This window comes from Folsomia candida, unplaced genomic scaffold, assembly GCF_002217175.1.
Source record: "Folsomia candida strain VU population unplaced genomic scaffold, ASM221717v1 Fcan01_Sc048, whole genome shotgun sequence".
NCBI classification, from domain to species: Eukaryota; Metazoa; Arthropoda; class Collembola; order Entomobryomorpha; family Isotomidae; genus Folsomia; species Folsomia candida.
Window position 1 is genome coordinate 180,183 of NW_019091240.1, and position 15,685 is coordinate 195,867.

Consider the following 15,685-nt stretch of genomic DNA (forward strand, 5'->3'; position numbering starts at 1 on the left):
GTAAAAAGTGTGGCGAATCCTTGAGCAAAAGGCAACCCCTTTTATCAGAAATGAGTACTTTCCCCAAAGGCGGAACCCTGGGTTCAAAAACTGTCCCAATTTTCCAAAACAGCCTCTTTCCTCTTCACATGCATGTCCTGTTGAACTTTCAACTTACTCAATTTTTCCAAAACTTGCCTGTTAAATGCGTGTTTAAACGAATGTTGACACACGTCCTCCAAGGATGAGACACTGTTTGACTTGTTTTTTCTCTCTCTCTTTCCCTTTTTCTCTTTACTTTCTCGCATTAAAGCCTATATTTTGTCCCCAAAGCTGAACACATACGAATGCACGCTAGTTAGTAACAACTTGTTCTTTTTGGAAATATTACAAAGGGAAATACTAATAATATGTAATATGGATAAGGATAAAAAGTTATAAAAGTTGAGACAAGTCGAACTCGCAAGGATTAAAACTTTCTTCTGTCAACTGTTTCTGTTTTTACTTATGATGGAGGAGAAAAGAAACAATTTCGAGATACATACACATGGAAATTGTGTAAAAATAAGTGCCAAATAAAAATTCTTACAAATGTCATGAGTCACAAGCAATTAAGGAAATTGTGTGACATTTCTGTCTTTCTCTTTCTCGGGTAGATTCATTTCGACAGAGAAGCAATAATGATAATGGCCGCAATTTCTTGTTAACTATGTACTAACTAAGGCTGGAGGTGGAGGAGAGGTCCATTAAAATATTGCATTTTACATGGTTTACCTTCCAGTAGTCGAGTGAGTGATTACCTTGAAAGAAGGGTTGCGACACTTGGCTCCTTCAAAGAAATACAAGCTGAATGAACAAACGAGGACAGCACAACATCAGACCAAAGGACGCATTATTATCATCATCTCGCATTATAAAGTAAGACCGAGAAAGAGAAGAAGAAGAAGAAGAAGAAGAAGAAGAAAAACAGGATTGAGAAAAATGCAGTTCCTTCTCCTCTCTCCCAACAGCCAAGTAAAACGAGTTAGAGTCCATTATTATCCCACTTTCTCTTTTTCTGTATATGGGCCAAATAAAAAAAGGAGCTGAATGTGAAAACTTTTTGGTTTCCTTCCAACGATAGATTACTTGTTGATTGATTGCCAATGTTGGGAAAAATGCGCCATCCGAATGGGTCAACTAGACCCTTAGTGCAAGAAAAGATTAGCATTAAACCCAATTTAGTGCCCTATATTGTAGCAGCGTTAGATAATGGGTTCCTAATTTCCAACTTAGGACATCTCGTCACTGCTCTGGCTGTGCTGGTGGTGGTGATAATTACGACCGGGTGGATTTGCGAATATCATTATGTGGGGCAGAATGGGTATTATGGGGATGGGATCAGCAGGGTATGCATGCACTAAAAGAGAAAATCGGTAGGATCGCAGTAACAAAAATTCAGCTAAATTTTTTCGGTTTTACTTTCACAACTTTTCAAGACTGGACGATTTTCTGGGACGATTAAAGATTTTCGTGTTAGCTCATTCTACACTTATTATATACTTTTAAAAAGTAATTTTTTAGCAATACAGCACCACCACAACCATTCCATAACTAAGGATATATGCATACTCATAATAATAATAATATAGGATACACTATCTATAAACGATAAGGAATAAGAGGAGAGAGACATTATTATGACGGGTACAACTATATCATAGGAGTAATCCTGTAATAAGTAGAACAACAACAACAAAAACAGGGAAGGAAATAATAATGGCAGAAATTTAGTCTCATATTAGTTAAGGTTGCACTCTTGCTACAAAAAAATAAAATAAAGTAAAACTGCCAACAATAGCAGGGCCGGGAGAGTGATAACCGCACAGCAGCATTCAAAAAATATAATAATAAATTCGATCGTATTCTTTACTTTATAATGATGGCAGAAGAAGAAGAAGAAGTTGAGAGTGCTCCAATTTTTCCAAGAATTCGGTCCGTTGGGTTGATGTGATTAAAATGAGGGGAGAGATGGAGAGGTTGAGGTGAGGTTGTTCCTTTATGATATTTTTTCATCCCGACTTGATACAGATTTGTGATCACGTACTAAAAATTGTTGTGGACAGATTGCTTCACTCTCACTTTTTGATTGTTGCGAGCAGTAAAATAAATGTAATGACGGCGCTTTGTTCCTTTCCCCGCATTTAATGGAGAGACTATGTTCTGTACTGTAGGTTAGAAACTATTTACGGCTGCGGCAGGGGCATTTCTTCTTGTTGTGTTGGGCAGGTTTACTTCCAGAATTTGTTGAACAAATCCATAAATGAGTCATAAATCATGAAAGTGATCGCCACATCTAGACAAACACGACTCAATCGAGGAACCGTTCCTTTGTAGAATCTGTATGGGAGAGAGAAGTTGAAAAATATATCAAAAAACTTTGTACACCAGCACTTTTCACGTAATAATGAGGTGGAGATGGTATAAATAAAAAAAGGATGAAAAAATAGTGGTGATTGGGCAGGGTAGTCGAAAATGAATGTGGCTCTGCATCCGAAAAGAGAGAAAGGAGCCTCGATTCATGAAAGAAGAAGTGGGCCGACCTTCTAATATATCTTTCGGTCTATAAAATAAAATAAAAATGCAACCAGTCGACCCTCTCTCGGGGAGAGAATCATTGAAAAAAACTTGTTACTCACATAAAATATCGCTATCTCCCACAAAATGGGAACGCTTCTCTCAAGTAAATGAAAGAGATTTAGATTTAGACGGACAGCTGCAATAATTTTGCACTTTTTCTCCCCTCACTTTCCCTCCCTCTTTGTCGAGGTGAAAGCGAATTGACGCAAATCTAAGTTAACCAAATCCAGTAAACAATTTGAGATATGTTATGATGATGATTTCCTCTAAAAACAAGCCAAGTTGCTACATCATTTCAATCATTTTACGAGTAGAACGAGGACAACGTAGAAACTTTTCAAGTGTGGGTGGTGGTGAGAAAAACTATCCCACACGACACCACATTCCCCCATTTCCACCCTTCCTTTCACTTTTCAGGGAGGAGGAAGCTGGACCTGCACCCGGGACGACAAATGACCAACATGCAACTTTTTTATTAATATGAGATGACACTCCACCACGACGGGGATTCTTGATAAAAATGAGGAGACCGTTGGGCTGGGAGTAGAGGAAAAGTTCCGGAAATGCGGAGGCACCCAATTTTGGTTTCAAATCCATTCGATTGGAGGATTTTATGTTTGGTTCGCATTCACTTTTGCTTACTACATCCCATCACCATCATCTGTCGCGTCCATCCCCTGTCACTCAGCATAAGTAAGTAAATGTTCGAGAGAGAGAGAGCTCATGTTTGTACATGTTTGTATGCACTCACAACAACAACTCCCATTTCCCGTCTTGACTCTGATCCCATGCTGCAAAAACTGCCTGCGACGAAGATGACGACAACCTAGTTTTTTCCTTGCCTACTCTATTGCAACACTTTCCCTCCGCAGTGACAAGGAAATGAACATTTTGGACACCAGTATTTCCCTCAAAATTGATTGTTTGCCAAACTATCGGCAGAAAGGGGGACAGAAATTGAGTGAACGTGCCGAGTGTCCATACAAGTCTGCATGCATACATCTCTCTCACTCTCTTAGGAGGAAGAAACCAAGGAGAAAAACGCGGATTTGGGTTTGTCTCCAACAAACCACCACCATCGCCACACGAACCCACGAGCAAAGAGAAAGCCGACATGCTAGACGACCATCCACCGTCGTCACTACTGATATTTTACATATGCATGAGATGAGCTGAGCCGACTAAGCCGTATTCCTTGCCTGCTGCTTGCCTCTCTACTGTCTCCACTTTGGACCAACATGGCGAGGGAAAAGGTGAAGCAAAGTGACGAAGTAAATGAAGTGGTGCTAACAAAGAGAGAAAGGTAACGTGCAGGCTCGATGCATGGAATCACTCCTACTTTACTTTTACTTTTTAAGATGACGATATATCCCTCGCCTCATCCTTGTCCATCCGCACGGATTACAGGTTTACACCCGAGGACTTTCCCCACTGCCTTTATTCCTCTCCTTCATCTCCCACTTCCGTTCTGAGCAAAGTCTTACAGGGGAATATAATCCAGGGATTACACGAGGATGATAACGGCCCTTTTACAACTCCATAAACCATCAAGTTAACTTAAGTTGATAGTTATACCTCCTCCTTCAATAATAATAATACTGCCGTCCTGTTTCCCCCGCTGCTCTTCTGCGGGTCCATCAACACCGGAGACGACGCGGTCAGCTTTGGCCTACCAAGAGCATTAACGCCGCAGATATAATCAGTGAATACCACATCAAACTCGTAAATAGCTTCATCATCATCATCATCATAAAACCTGCAATCTCATATGTACCCACAAAAAATCTCATGCTCCACTCTAGGCAAAAATCTCAAACCAAATAAGACCATCAGGAGGAGAAATATCCATCATCCATCTTATTTCTCATTTTCTCTCTCCTCCTGAATACGCATTGAGCACAAAATACTCTAAATTTTCACAGCCTGAAGGAGCTCATTCAAGAGGCATTGAAATCATTGTGCCTATTCAATAGCAAGCCATCCCACCTACAACCTTTGACTCTGGACCTTTCTAACCCAGTTTCCACTAGGAGCACGACGTTTGCTGCTAGCATTCCCTCTCCCCAGCTGCCACACTTGCACGAAATGTTTAAAGTGGTGAGCTAAGTTTGGCCGCGGAGAAAGAAGAAGAAGCTTCTTGTGAACCTGCATGCAAGCCGCATTGCACCCAAAAGAATTCCATCCTCGTCCCTCCAATCCATTGGTTTTTGGGGAATCAGAAGGAGCGGATTCTGTTGTGCTGGGGAGAGTAAGTGTGGTTGCTGGGACCCACCGGAAATTCCTTTTCTTGCCATACTTCAAGTGGAAAGGATGTGACATGACAAGACGGAGATAAATAACTAGTTCATTCAGTGTCATTGGTCATCAGGATTACCCAGAAGAACTACCCACACAGAGAGAGAACTAGGAAAATTCCTACTCCCCCACACACTGCTGCATTGCATGTACACACACATTGTATGTATGTCTTCACTATCCTGCTGCAATTCCCACCAGTTAAACAAGTTAGTTATAAGCTCCCCATTTCCACTTCACTGCCGAAGAGTGAGCTACTTATTGTTCGAGAAAGCTTTTTCCCCATCTGAGTAATAAGTAAACGACGGCCAACCCTGCATGCACACCACCACCACTGGCCAAGAAGAGCACTTTCTCTTATTTGCTTGGCCTTGGTCTCACATCTTCTTCCTTCTCGGATTTATTATTACATTTATCTTGCATACGAGAACATACAACAACTCCACTTGTTTGCCTCCTCTCATAGATCTGCTTTTAGTGGGATGGAAAATATTTCTAGGATCAAATCAGAGTGTCGAATCTGGTTCAATGCATACAGTGCAAAACATGTACATACGTACGTACATTATTATTTCTGTCTTGCAAACTCCTCCCCCACGTCTGTCTCTAATAGACAATGGGGGGATTTTGGGATTTATCAAATCTTTATGTTAAGCGATATTGATTTCCATTCGCCTCTTGCAGTGAAATTTCTTGCTCGTTGAAGATCTGACATTGCTGCTGCTACTTGCTGTCGGGACAAGAAGATGCAATAGTGACACAACCATCTCCCTTCCGAAATGAACAAGAGGAAACAGACCAAGAAGAAGAAGAAGGCTGCCAACCAACAGCAGTGAAAGTGGAAACTTAACAAGAGATGGAATTGGATTCTGGATTGTGATGCGATTCCATAATTTACGAGTGTCTGAGTGACTTCTTCACCATCACCATCGCCACGAAACCAACGACCCACTTTAAACCGCAAGAAGGCATACAGTAGGAGAAGTAGCAGATGAAACGCCAGAGTCTACACGTAACCAAACCAAACCAATAATGGGCTGGTGTGGACAAACTTGGATCAAAATCTTCCATCGGAAGAAGAAGAAGAAGAGCTACTACTATCCCAGTGTCCCATCTTAATCAAGTTAAGACATGGGTTTCCTCTTAAAATACACACCGTATTCAGCTCAGTCCTTCCTTCCACCAGGTGTCCAACCAAAATGTAATCCTCTAGTCATCCAACCAACCAGGAGTTATGTAGTTTGACTAAATATGTACGTATCATTTATTCCTACGCTCATGTAATACCAAAGGGGAAAGGGGAGCAATTTGGCAGGTTCTTGTAGTACATACATATGTACGCATACAGAGAAAGTGTAGAGTCGAGCTTGGCCTGTGCAGAAACATTGCTGCTTCAGAATAGAATAGTCGAGTGGCTTCTTCTTTTTTCTGACAGATAATACAAAAATACATGCATCACTCAACCCAAACACCTACAACATTAACCCACTCACTCTCAAACCAACCAACCAACTACATTCAACCACCAACTTTCTCTCCAAGATTTATTTTCTGACTTTTGTCTGTCGGCTTTCTCTCGTGGTATGCAGGGATCAAAAGGGCGCATAGGAACAAGGCAGTCGTAGCCAGAGTTAAATTGACCCCAGTGCAGGAGTCCCACGGGGGAAATACGTGTTAGTGTGGCGCTAATTATGTAACCCTCTCGATCCTCTCTGTCTGTCTACGAAACAGAGTTTGGCCAAACTCGTTACCAATGCCAATAATAATTAACGAATCGAGTAGTACTTGCGCCATTCCGTGTATTTCTTATCATGAAGAAGCGAGGGCTCGAGAGGGGCAGTCAGTTCTCTCACCAAACGCGACATGACCTTCCCCAAAGGAGTAAACCATTTGTTTCACCAGCCAAACTTTTGATTAAATAACAAGAACTACTACTGCTTTCTAGTTATGAATGCTCAGCGTATCGCGCAGAAATTGGGCAGTTTTTTTTTACAAAAGTCCTAAACCGCAATAATAAATCCTGAATTCAACACATGTTCATAGCACTTTCTCCGACCGCACTCCGTCTCACATGGCGAGGCGATGAGATTTTCTCCTACTTTACAGCTCCATAGGGTAGTAGAGAGTATATTGTAGTGAGCTATTTATTATAGTGCCACTTTCCAGCCTTGTACCACTACCGCTTGAAGGATACGTTAAGAGACATGAGTTGCTGGACAATGTGGGAATTACTTTATCACACGACGTGGGTAATATGGAAATAGGATTATACACACTTCTTCCTTGTTTTTTTCTTATGCTCTACAAATAAGAAACGACCGGAAATGGGAGAAAGTAGACAAAGTCAAACATTCCTCTGCTCCCATTGAATTTAAAGCTCTCGCAACCAACGGACGACCCAAAGTAACAAATTTCATCACATTCACATCGAAATCTCTTAAGTATGTCGGGCCACCGAAACCTGACTGTCTGACATTCCCCTGCCGCACCTTCTCACCTTTCATCTTTGTTCTCTCTCTCTCTCTCTCTCGGGTGCATGAGGGGAACAACCAGTGCAAAACGAAGTCATCCATCTCGAGTGTTATCTCCACTTATTTCGACAATTTACGCGGACATCTTGTCTCTTCGTCGACATCGTCTAACGTACATACATAGGAACGGGAGGAACGTATTTATATATCTGTACTTGCAACTCCTTCAACCTCCTCCCATTCCATCATTCGCTTTTCTCTTATCAATCAATCTTTTTCACGTCCTACGTAATAATATACTGCAGTCTCAGCTCCTCGCACTCCAAATCTGAAGACAAGCCAAGTAGTCCCACCACTAGAGATTTCAGCCACCAACCAACTTTCTTCCTCTCCTCCTTCCTCACGACCTTCGTTATGTGTCCCAGTTTCGGCAAGGGAGATTGGGACATTTCGCTACACACAGTGTCTGTCTCATGGATGGGTGCTAAACTAAACTGCATGTGTCCGGGTAAGATAAAAACCAGTTTAAATTGGAATATTGCACAATTTATGCAGTACTGCCACCACCTTCGTCAATAACACGTTTCTTCTTTCTTTTAATTAGCAGAGCTTCGGCTCATATCATGTCCACGGACCGTGGTCTCCTTTTTGTAAATAAATTACGTGGGTGACACCGTCCTCGTTGGAGGTAGGACAGAGGAACCTTTTGTTGAGCCAATTCATCTTCATTTTCTCTCCTTCCTCCTCACGTCTCTCTCTCTCTCAGACAATACAGGCTAAACTCTACCCCAATAAAATAACAGGGCCAACTCCTCGCTGTGTCAGCAAAGAGTGTTGGGTACACGTCCTATTTTCAAATTCGTACCCCTTGCCACTCCACTAATGAATCCCACTAATAAAAACGGGGACAGAGGAGGAAGACGCACGACGTGTCGATTACACATTACACGCAGATCTATGATGTACGTTTGGATTGATCTGATCAAGGATGCAAACCATGTTCGTCTAGCACTTCAATCCACAATCTTCTTCTCCGTCCCGGTAAATGAAAGGAAACGCTTAGCAGGCAGAGTCCGACTCTGACTAAACCTAAGCTGCACCAGTGAAGACGAAGGATCAAGCCGACTGAACTTCTGCTGTCTGTCCCATTATTTGTTAGCCGGCTTTCTCCTCAGCCTTTGTTCTAAATGGATTTAGCGACACTCCAAAGGACACGGATAAATGGCCCAGAGATGCAAGACAGACTGCTTAATTACTCCCTTGGTGAATCCCCGCCCAAGATGAAGAGTGAACCTGAACGATAAAGCGAGCTGCCTTTCACTCCGGAACATTTTGTACAAGTTTGAGGGGGAAGAGAGGTCAAATGTGAGTTCCTGGATGGAGGCATCAATTTCAATCCTGAACCAATCCATCCATTCAGTTATTATAACTAACCGTCGTAGAAGTAGCAGGAGGAGTACCATGCAAGTACATGCAATGAAAGTTCTCATCACCGTACTCCACATACATATGTACATTTACCATATGCCATGTGTATTTACACACCCATGCATGAACCTGCTTACGTATTTGTACTGCATGGTTTCAACTTTCCTTTTCCGAGGAGGAAAGTTGAAACGTGTGTCATCACACGAAAAGTTAAGTTTCCTAGCCAAACGTAATCCGCCGGCACTATATTTAGTTTCCAGTACGACTCTTAATTTCTAACTACTTAATTAATTCCATCGGGGAGGACTGGACTAATGAATTATATGGTACTGACAATAGCTCAGTAGGAAGTTGGGGTTGGATACATATGAAGGAGAAGCGAGGAATTGAATAGAAATAGAAAGTTTTCGGGTAAAGTAGTAAATAGCAAGTAGAAATTGTGTGCAACTTACGCCTTGGGGCCCTCGTTCTTCCAGATTTGTGCTGCACAGTCCAGAGTGTTCTTATACTTGGCAGCTTCCAAACCCTGCAATTTTCATAATGAGAATGAAAGATCAATATCCGAAGAAAAGCAGGTGGAGAGAAATTGCAGAGAAACATGAATTGCACTGCCGTAAAAGAAAGTTAATTGAGCTCTGTGCAGATAATGGTTGGTCAATTTTTTTAGCTTTCCAACGCTTGACTTGACTACTTGTGAGTAAATTCATACGTAAATAGTATGAAATATTGCGTACTATTAAGTAAGCAATTAATGATTCGTCCGAGTTGACTTGCCATCTTTACTCCTTCACTTCCAATAGATTTCAATCAATTATTATTTTGTGACAAAGTGAGCTACGTTTTTGGGAACACATTCTAAACAACCTCTCATTATGAGAAAATGTGACCTCAAATCTATAAACCTCAATAATACTGAAAAACAGTGATTGCAAAAATAACCATTTCAACCCTACTGCATATAATATACATGTAAAGCAGATATTCCTTATATACTGGTTGAAAAAACTGTTATGTTGGCTCGGAACGCAATAAAATGTAATGGACACGTTTCTTCTACTCCGTCTTCGGCATGTATACATTATTGAATGTTTATCACTGCTTTTCATCATCGTAAAGCTCACTCACTCACTCACTCGCTCACTTTACTTACTCTGCGCATAAATCTATTTGCTTTTTTCCGGAATAAAAACTTTCCTCCATTTCCTCCATATCATACCACCACATACACAGCACCGGTACTTATGGTTCTTTCCTTCCTACCTTTAAAATCAATACTTTACAACTTATTCTTGAAGAGAGCATATCTTCCGGAAATGCTTCCTTCGTCTGTCCTTTCAAATTCCCTTTGAGTTACTCAGCCCTCTCAACTACACTTGATTCAATCTCTTCAACAACGCCACCATCCACTACCACCAGTAATGAAATGCCTCCTTCAACGGAGAGTCGAAGCCAATTTAGAAAATGAGAGCAGTTTGACTGATTTTTGTCCATATCGGACAGATAAAAGCTGGAGATGGATCGGCATCGATAGATACATGACGTTTCCGTCTTGCTGATTTACCTGCATCCTCGTCTTTATAACGTCAATTGGAGTATTTCCAAAGACGGAGGCGGCCCCTGCAAAAGCACCAAAGGCTCCGACGACTAATTTCGGTACAGGTGCTTTCGGATCCCCACCCCGATACCAGTCTTTCAAAGTTTCCATCACATAGAAACGGATTGCTTGATTACTTCCCTGTTTCATTATGGTGGCGGAAACACCTTTATAACATCCTCCGATACCTAAAAGCAAGCAAAAGTCAACACCACATTACTCAGAAGAGAAGGATGGATGCTATCTATTTATAATGTGCAAAAGTAATGACCCTTTCCCAGTCCGAAATTCAATTCCTTTCTCAAAATCAGCTCTACCTGCACTACCACTTTCACCCACCCGTAATTGAATTTCAGCTAGAAAAGGGTCTACTGATACAATTTTTATCTTGCTGATGTACCCTCGGAACGAATGATTTCACGAACTCCATGGAAAAATCCTTTGAATTTGGGCTTTTCAGATCGCTGATCGTTGATAAATTTTACTTTGATGGTTTCCATCGGTGTTACGGCGAAAATTGCTTCAGCTACTCCAGCCCCGAGACCGCAAAGGAGTCGTTGGCCTGGTCCCAAGTTTCCTTTGGAATCCACACTGTATTTTTTTAGCTCCTCGAATGCACCAAATCTGCACAAAAAGTGAAATATACACAGCTCATAACTTTGCTTCAACTTAAATATCTCAATAATTCCGCTCACTTTTCACAGTATTGAATATTCCGTAAAAGATATTTAAAATCAATCAAATTTTATATTTTTGTAGGATGAAGGAATCAGCACGAAAATCATGAATTGTGAAATTGGAGAGAAACTTATAAAACTATATTGACATGACCCCATAAAAATAAAAGGATATTCTGCTACAAAAACAATTGGATTTTACAAGTAATTTGATTTGGCCTTTACAGTGATTCAATCAACAATCCGAACTACATAATATGAACATAATTTCAAAGGTGAACGGAAATAGTGCTGACAAATTCGATTACACAGTATTCTGCACATGGTATCAATTGATTGAAATGTATTATTCTGTCTGGTCCCACCTGACTGCCGATTTTGGAATGGACCCATACAAGAGGACACTAAGTCCTCGATAAAGTCCAAAAAATCCATTACTTTTCACCGTCTTCTTCACACAGTCCACAATCCCGGTGTACTTCTTGGCTGCCCCCTTCTCATCCAGCTGCAACTGCGTTTTGACGTATTCGGTTGGAAATGTTATACAGATTTCGATTCCTCCCGTAATTCCGCCCGCAACGATTCCCTTCAGACCCATGCTTGCTCCTCCCCCTGCCGCAGCCGCAGCACCGTTCTTCTTCATCCAGGGCCGGTGGGTGTACGGACTCCCGAGGCGATCCATGATAATTTATGACAATATTAAATCCTCCCTCTTAATCGAGATCAATTCACGGAGCCCTGAAATTCAGACAAGACAGAAAAGGGTCAGTATTGCGAATGAAAATTTATTCACCGCTGTTTAGATTTGCATGCAAGTTTCTATGGAATCTAACTGACATCAACTAACGAACCCATACTACACCCTGTGATTATCTGCACCACATTTCCAACATCTTTACTCATTGAACCCGAAACAAATTTTTACAAACCGTTACGCTAGCATTAAATAAATACACTCTCAATTTGACATTACCAACTAATAAGCTTACGTTGTCTTACCCACCCAAAAATCGAAACTGCCCACACGCCCACAGGAAGAACGACCAGGTAAGAAATCCTTGCCAAGTTGACGGAATTTCTTGGACGACTTTTTTAGCTGAACTGCACGCTGAACCTTTTGTGCCGATGATGACGATGATGATTGATTGACTGGCTGGTCTTATTCCTAAAAGTAAATGGAAAAAAAGTTACGTAACATCACACCACGTACAAAACCAAATCCTCTCCGGCTGATAGCAAGGCAGCTGCAATAATTTAACTCTAGTATAACTTAATACCACTATAATAATAACTAGAATATCATGCAGAGAACGAAACCACTATGTAAACCAACCTGTCTATCTTCGTGCGTGAAGAGTGCTCTGTTGCTGCTCTCGTGCTAGTCGATGATGGCCTTGTCCTTGTCCTCGTGAGCCAACCAACTAACTAAACTTATGGATGGTTCAATTCGACTGGATATATGGAATGGAAAACTAGTTAGTCTTCTTTTTCTTCACGCTTTATGACTGCTATATGACGTGATGATAATAATATAACAGATGGATCACGCCGGCTTATGGCTCAGTTTTGCATACAGTGTTACGCTCGTGGATGATATATTTAGTCGGATAAGTTAACTAATGTCCTACTTTGCGTCACGACAAGTGAGATTTCGACGACGACGGGATGATGATGATGATATTTTTGTGCAGTGCGATGGGTTGGTCGAAGAAGGACAATAAATCTGAAATTTTTGAGCTGGGCCGGTCCACCTTGTTTTCACCCAGTGCTTTCTATGTCACTCTCACTTTCTCCACTCTCACTTTCTCCACTTTTTGGTGGAACGAAAGTTGGTTGCAAGCCTAGTGTTTTGGAGGTGTCTCGGTTTTTCATGAGGATTACAAATGTGGGTCATTTGAGACTTTGTGACAAAGAGTGTGCTTCAGTTAGTTTACTCGTTCACGGAGAGTTTGTTGGTTTATTTTAGTCACTAGTTCCTTGGTTAGAGAGTTGATGGAAAGAGAAGTTGAGACGACTGTGGGTTGACAAACGAGACCTTGGTTCATAGCAATATGTATCTTTAATATTTTTTTCTTTATTTTACCACTCATGTTATGTTTTCATACGCATGTTTCACACATATCTGCTGAATAGCAAAAAAAGGTACAACTTAGTGGATCACAATGCGAGAATTTTAGAATTAATGTGAATTTATTTGAGGTATTTAAAGATAATCGAGATTTCACAAATAATGATACTAATGGGGAGATTCTAGATAAATTGAATGAATGCATATATAATTTGTGTTGGAAGTAACTTTAGTATTTAAAAGTGACGATAAAGTATTGCTTGACAGCGGCTTAAATGTTTTTACTTAATATTGCTATCCAATAAAATAATTTATTTTGTATGTAATAGTAGTAAATCTTAAATTCTATACGTAAAATGACCACAGCAAAAAAAAGAATCAAATTAATGACTAGTACTGTAAAATTAAATTATACACGCATGTATAAACCTTTTGACTTAGTTTTTCTTCTAACACTGTAACAAATATATTTTAGTATTTGCGTAAAAATCAGCACCACATAAATCAAATATCGACTATCTGCAGTCTATCACTAAATACTTATGACTACATAAACATATTGACTGTAGGCAGGGGGAACACAACTGGATTCTGAGATTCTAAAATGATGTGTCTTCATTCGTTTGTTACCACCCAGGCGTAGAATTGACTAAACGTCTCATTCTTCTACAAATGTAAAAGTTACAGTAAATATCTTCAAGATTAATTATCGTTTATCGTATCGTACCTCGTGTTTCTGTCTTGGTCACGAATTTTCTTCTCCATCTCGGCGTCTTGATTAAACAATCAGATAAACAAGATGAGCATTTTGATAATCAGGTATTTTCAAATGAATATAATCAGTGGGTCAGAGGCTAGTAGTATTAATTTTCTAATTATCGTGGGACTAGTGAGTTACCTGTGAGCGTTTCCAGAAATGGTGCCCACGAATCGGAATCGCCGTGTTGCCGAAACGGGGTTTCAACAGTTTGCAGTGGAGCTTCACTGAAAGCATAAGTCCTCTGATGCCACGACAGTTGACCTCGTATTGAATATGAAATTGCTGTCACAAACTCCCCTCCCAATCCCAGTTCGGCGCAGAGGCGGTTAGCGAACTGTTCTGGACTATTTTCTTTTTCCCCCATGTCCCACTCAATCTGGTCATTGAGGGAGGTGTTACCAACATGAATGTTGAGCTACAACACAATGAAATATCCATGCATATTCCAGTATTTCTTTTTATATTGGATGTTGGGACCGGTGAAAATAAATTTAAAGTATTGACACCTTAATAATGACCCTTTGATCGCTCTGGTCTTCCAACAAATTGTCTGTTGGGAAAGCATAAGCATCCACTTGTTGACGGATAGATTGTGAAATGGCTGGAATGAACATGGTAGGATTTATATCCAAATCGTCACAAAGAACTTCGGCAAATTGTTCAGGTGTGACCAGCATTTCTGCAATATGACTAAATAAGGATATTTTTAGTCCTTTAACATACACGTAGCATCGACAAACCGTTCTTATTCCATGTGAACGTATCCCTCAATTTTTGCCCTTCAATCTCCATATCTAGACGAATAGGAACCAATATTTCTGGCTGTTGCGCATTTTCTGATATTGAGTAGGGGTCCGTGTCGTCAAAGCACATCGGAAACGTTCTGACTTTCTTTGAACTGACTTGAGATCTGCTAATCTGTGTCGCTTGTGGTACAGCGTCGAGATGAGAGCTGTTCGGCAATGATGGGACCCATTGTGTTGGTTTCTTTTGCTTCGCATCTCTGAATATAAGTAACAAAGTAATGGTTAATACGGGTCCCGAGTCATTTTTTTATTTAAGACAAAATGTCGATGATCAAACCGTAATGCAGGCTGTTCTACAGCAGAGACCGAAATAGCCTTGTACATTTCGTCATTTCCGTCCAGAATATCGCTCACTTCACAAGCTCTGATAAGCGATATGCTCGACGCTATGCAATGTTGACTCAATCCTAAAGAATTAGATGCTTATAGTTAATTTTACATTATCATTATCTTATCGGACAAAACACCAACCCAGTTCTGTCAATTTCTTCCTCTCATCGCCAGTAACCAGTCGGCGACTAAGTCCGGGATATTTTTTGTAAAGTGCTCCACGAAAGAGGCGAAGATAATTTCCGACCTGGCCATTTCGTACAATTAGAAAATGTCAGTAATTTGTATATTGTTTAAAAACAACAAATAATTATCCAATGAAAGTTTCATTATGAAACGAATAAGTAAATTTATGAACTGGTATTTAATACCTCAGAACCAATGCAATAATGGTCCCCACCATCTTCCAACTGAAAACTGACAGGTTTGTTACCATACGTTCTTATCGACATGGTTTGTCAGTTTGCAATTCCGATAAACTCCTATCAGTCACATCACAATCTGCAGCTGCTACTGGGAAGAAACTTTGGTGCACACCTCTGGTTTAAACTGTGAACTCTCACATCTCCCATGTCTTCATCTCAAAAACTTATGTATGCAACTTCATGTTTGGCTTATGTTTCCATAACTTATCCATTAACTTATTAGCTAAAGTGAT

The 15,685-nt window shown here is 40.5% G+C and overlaps 2 protein-coding genes across 5 annotated transcripts; both read right to left on the minus strand.

Annotated features, from left to right (window-relative positions):
- Window positions 1–1,415: 1,415 nt before the first annotated feature.
- LOC110862037 (putative tricarboxylate transport protein, mitochondrial) lies at window positions 1,416–12,909 on the minus strand. Of its 4 annotated transcripts, none has more exons than XM_022111183.2 (7): window positions 12,397–12,909; window positions 12,063–12,228; window positions 11,429–11,801; window positions 10,787–11,010; window positions 10,354–10,574; window positions 9,245–9,318; window positions 1,416–2,358 (listed from the first exon to the last, which is right to left on the minus strand). In XM_022111183.2, exons 3-7 carry the CDS (start codon window positions 11,743–11,745, stop codon window positions 2,250–2,252), a joined length of 945 nt encoding a protein of 314 aa, XP_021966875.1. In that variant the 5' UTR covers window positions 11,746–11,801; window positions 12,063–12,228; window positions 12,397–12,909; the 3' UTR covers window positions 1,416–2,249. The 4 variants fall into 4 exon arrangements, with proteins under 4 accessions (XP_021966875.1, XP_021966877.1, XP_021966873.1 ...); XM_022111185.2 differs by having other exon boundaries at window positions 12,053–12,228; XM_022111181.2 differs by having other exon boundaries at window positions 12,067–12,228; window positions 12,397–12,907.
- Window positions 12,910–13,115: 206 nt separating this feature from the next.
- LOC110862036 (SWI/SNF-related matrix-associated actin-dependent regulator of chromatin subfamily B member 1) lies at window positions 13,116–15,570 on the minus strand. Its single transcript, XM_022111180.2, has 8 exons — window positions 15,399–15,570; window positions 15,169–15,274; window positions 14,975–15,104; window positions 14,632–14,894; window positions 14,398–14,570; window positions 14,030–14,306; window positions 13,859–13,904; window positions 13,116–13,797 (listed from the first exon to the last, which is right to left on the minus strand). Exons 1-8 carry the CDS (start codon window positions 15,477–15,479, stop codon window positions 13,758–13,760), a joined length of 1,116 nt encoding a protein of 371 aa, XP_021966872.1. The 5' UTR covers window positions 15,480–15,570; the 3' UTR covers window positions 13,116–13,757.
- Window positions 15,571–15,685: the final 115 nt, after the last annotated feature.

Coding starts and splice junctions, on each gene's coding strand:
- LOC110862036 (XM_022111180.2), bottom strand. CDS start 15,479: ATGTCGATAAGAACGTATGGTAACAAACCTGTCAGTTTTCAGTTGGAA. Junction 15,105..15,168: donor GAAGAAATTGACAGAACTGG/GTTGGTGTTTTG, acceptor CTAATTCTTTAG/GATTGAGTCAACATTGCATA. Junction 14,895..14,974: donor GTAGAACAGCCTGCATTACG/GTTTGATCATCG, acceptor ACTTATATTCAG/AGATGCGAAGCAAAAGAAAC.
- LOC110862037 (XM_022111183.2), bottom strand. CDS start 11,745: ATGGATCGCCTCGGGAGTCCGTACACCCACCGGCCCTGGATGAAGAAG. Junction 10,575..10,786: donor TGAAATCATTCGTTCCGAGG/GTACATCAGCAA, acceptor GCTTGCTTTTAG/GTATCGGAGGATGTTATAAA. Junction 9,319..10,353: donor TTATAAAGACGAGGATGCAG/GTAAATCAGCAA, acceptor TGAAAATTGCAG/GGTTTGGAAGCTGCCAAGTA.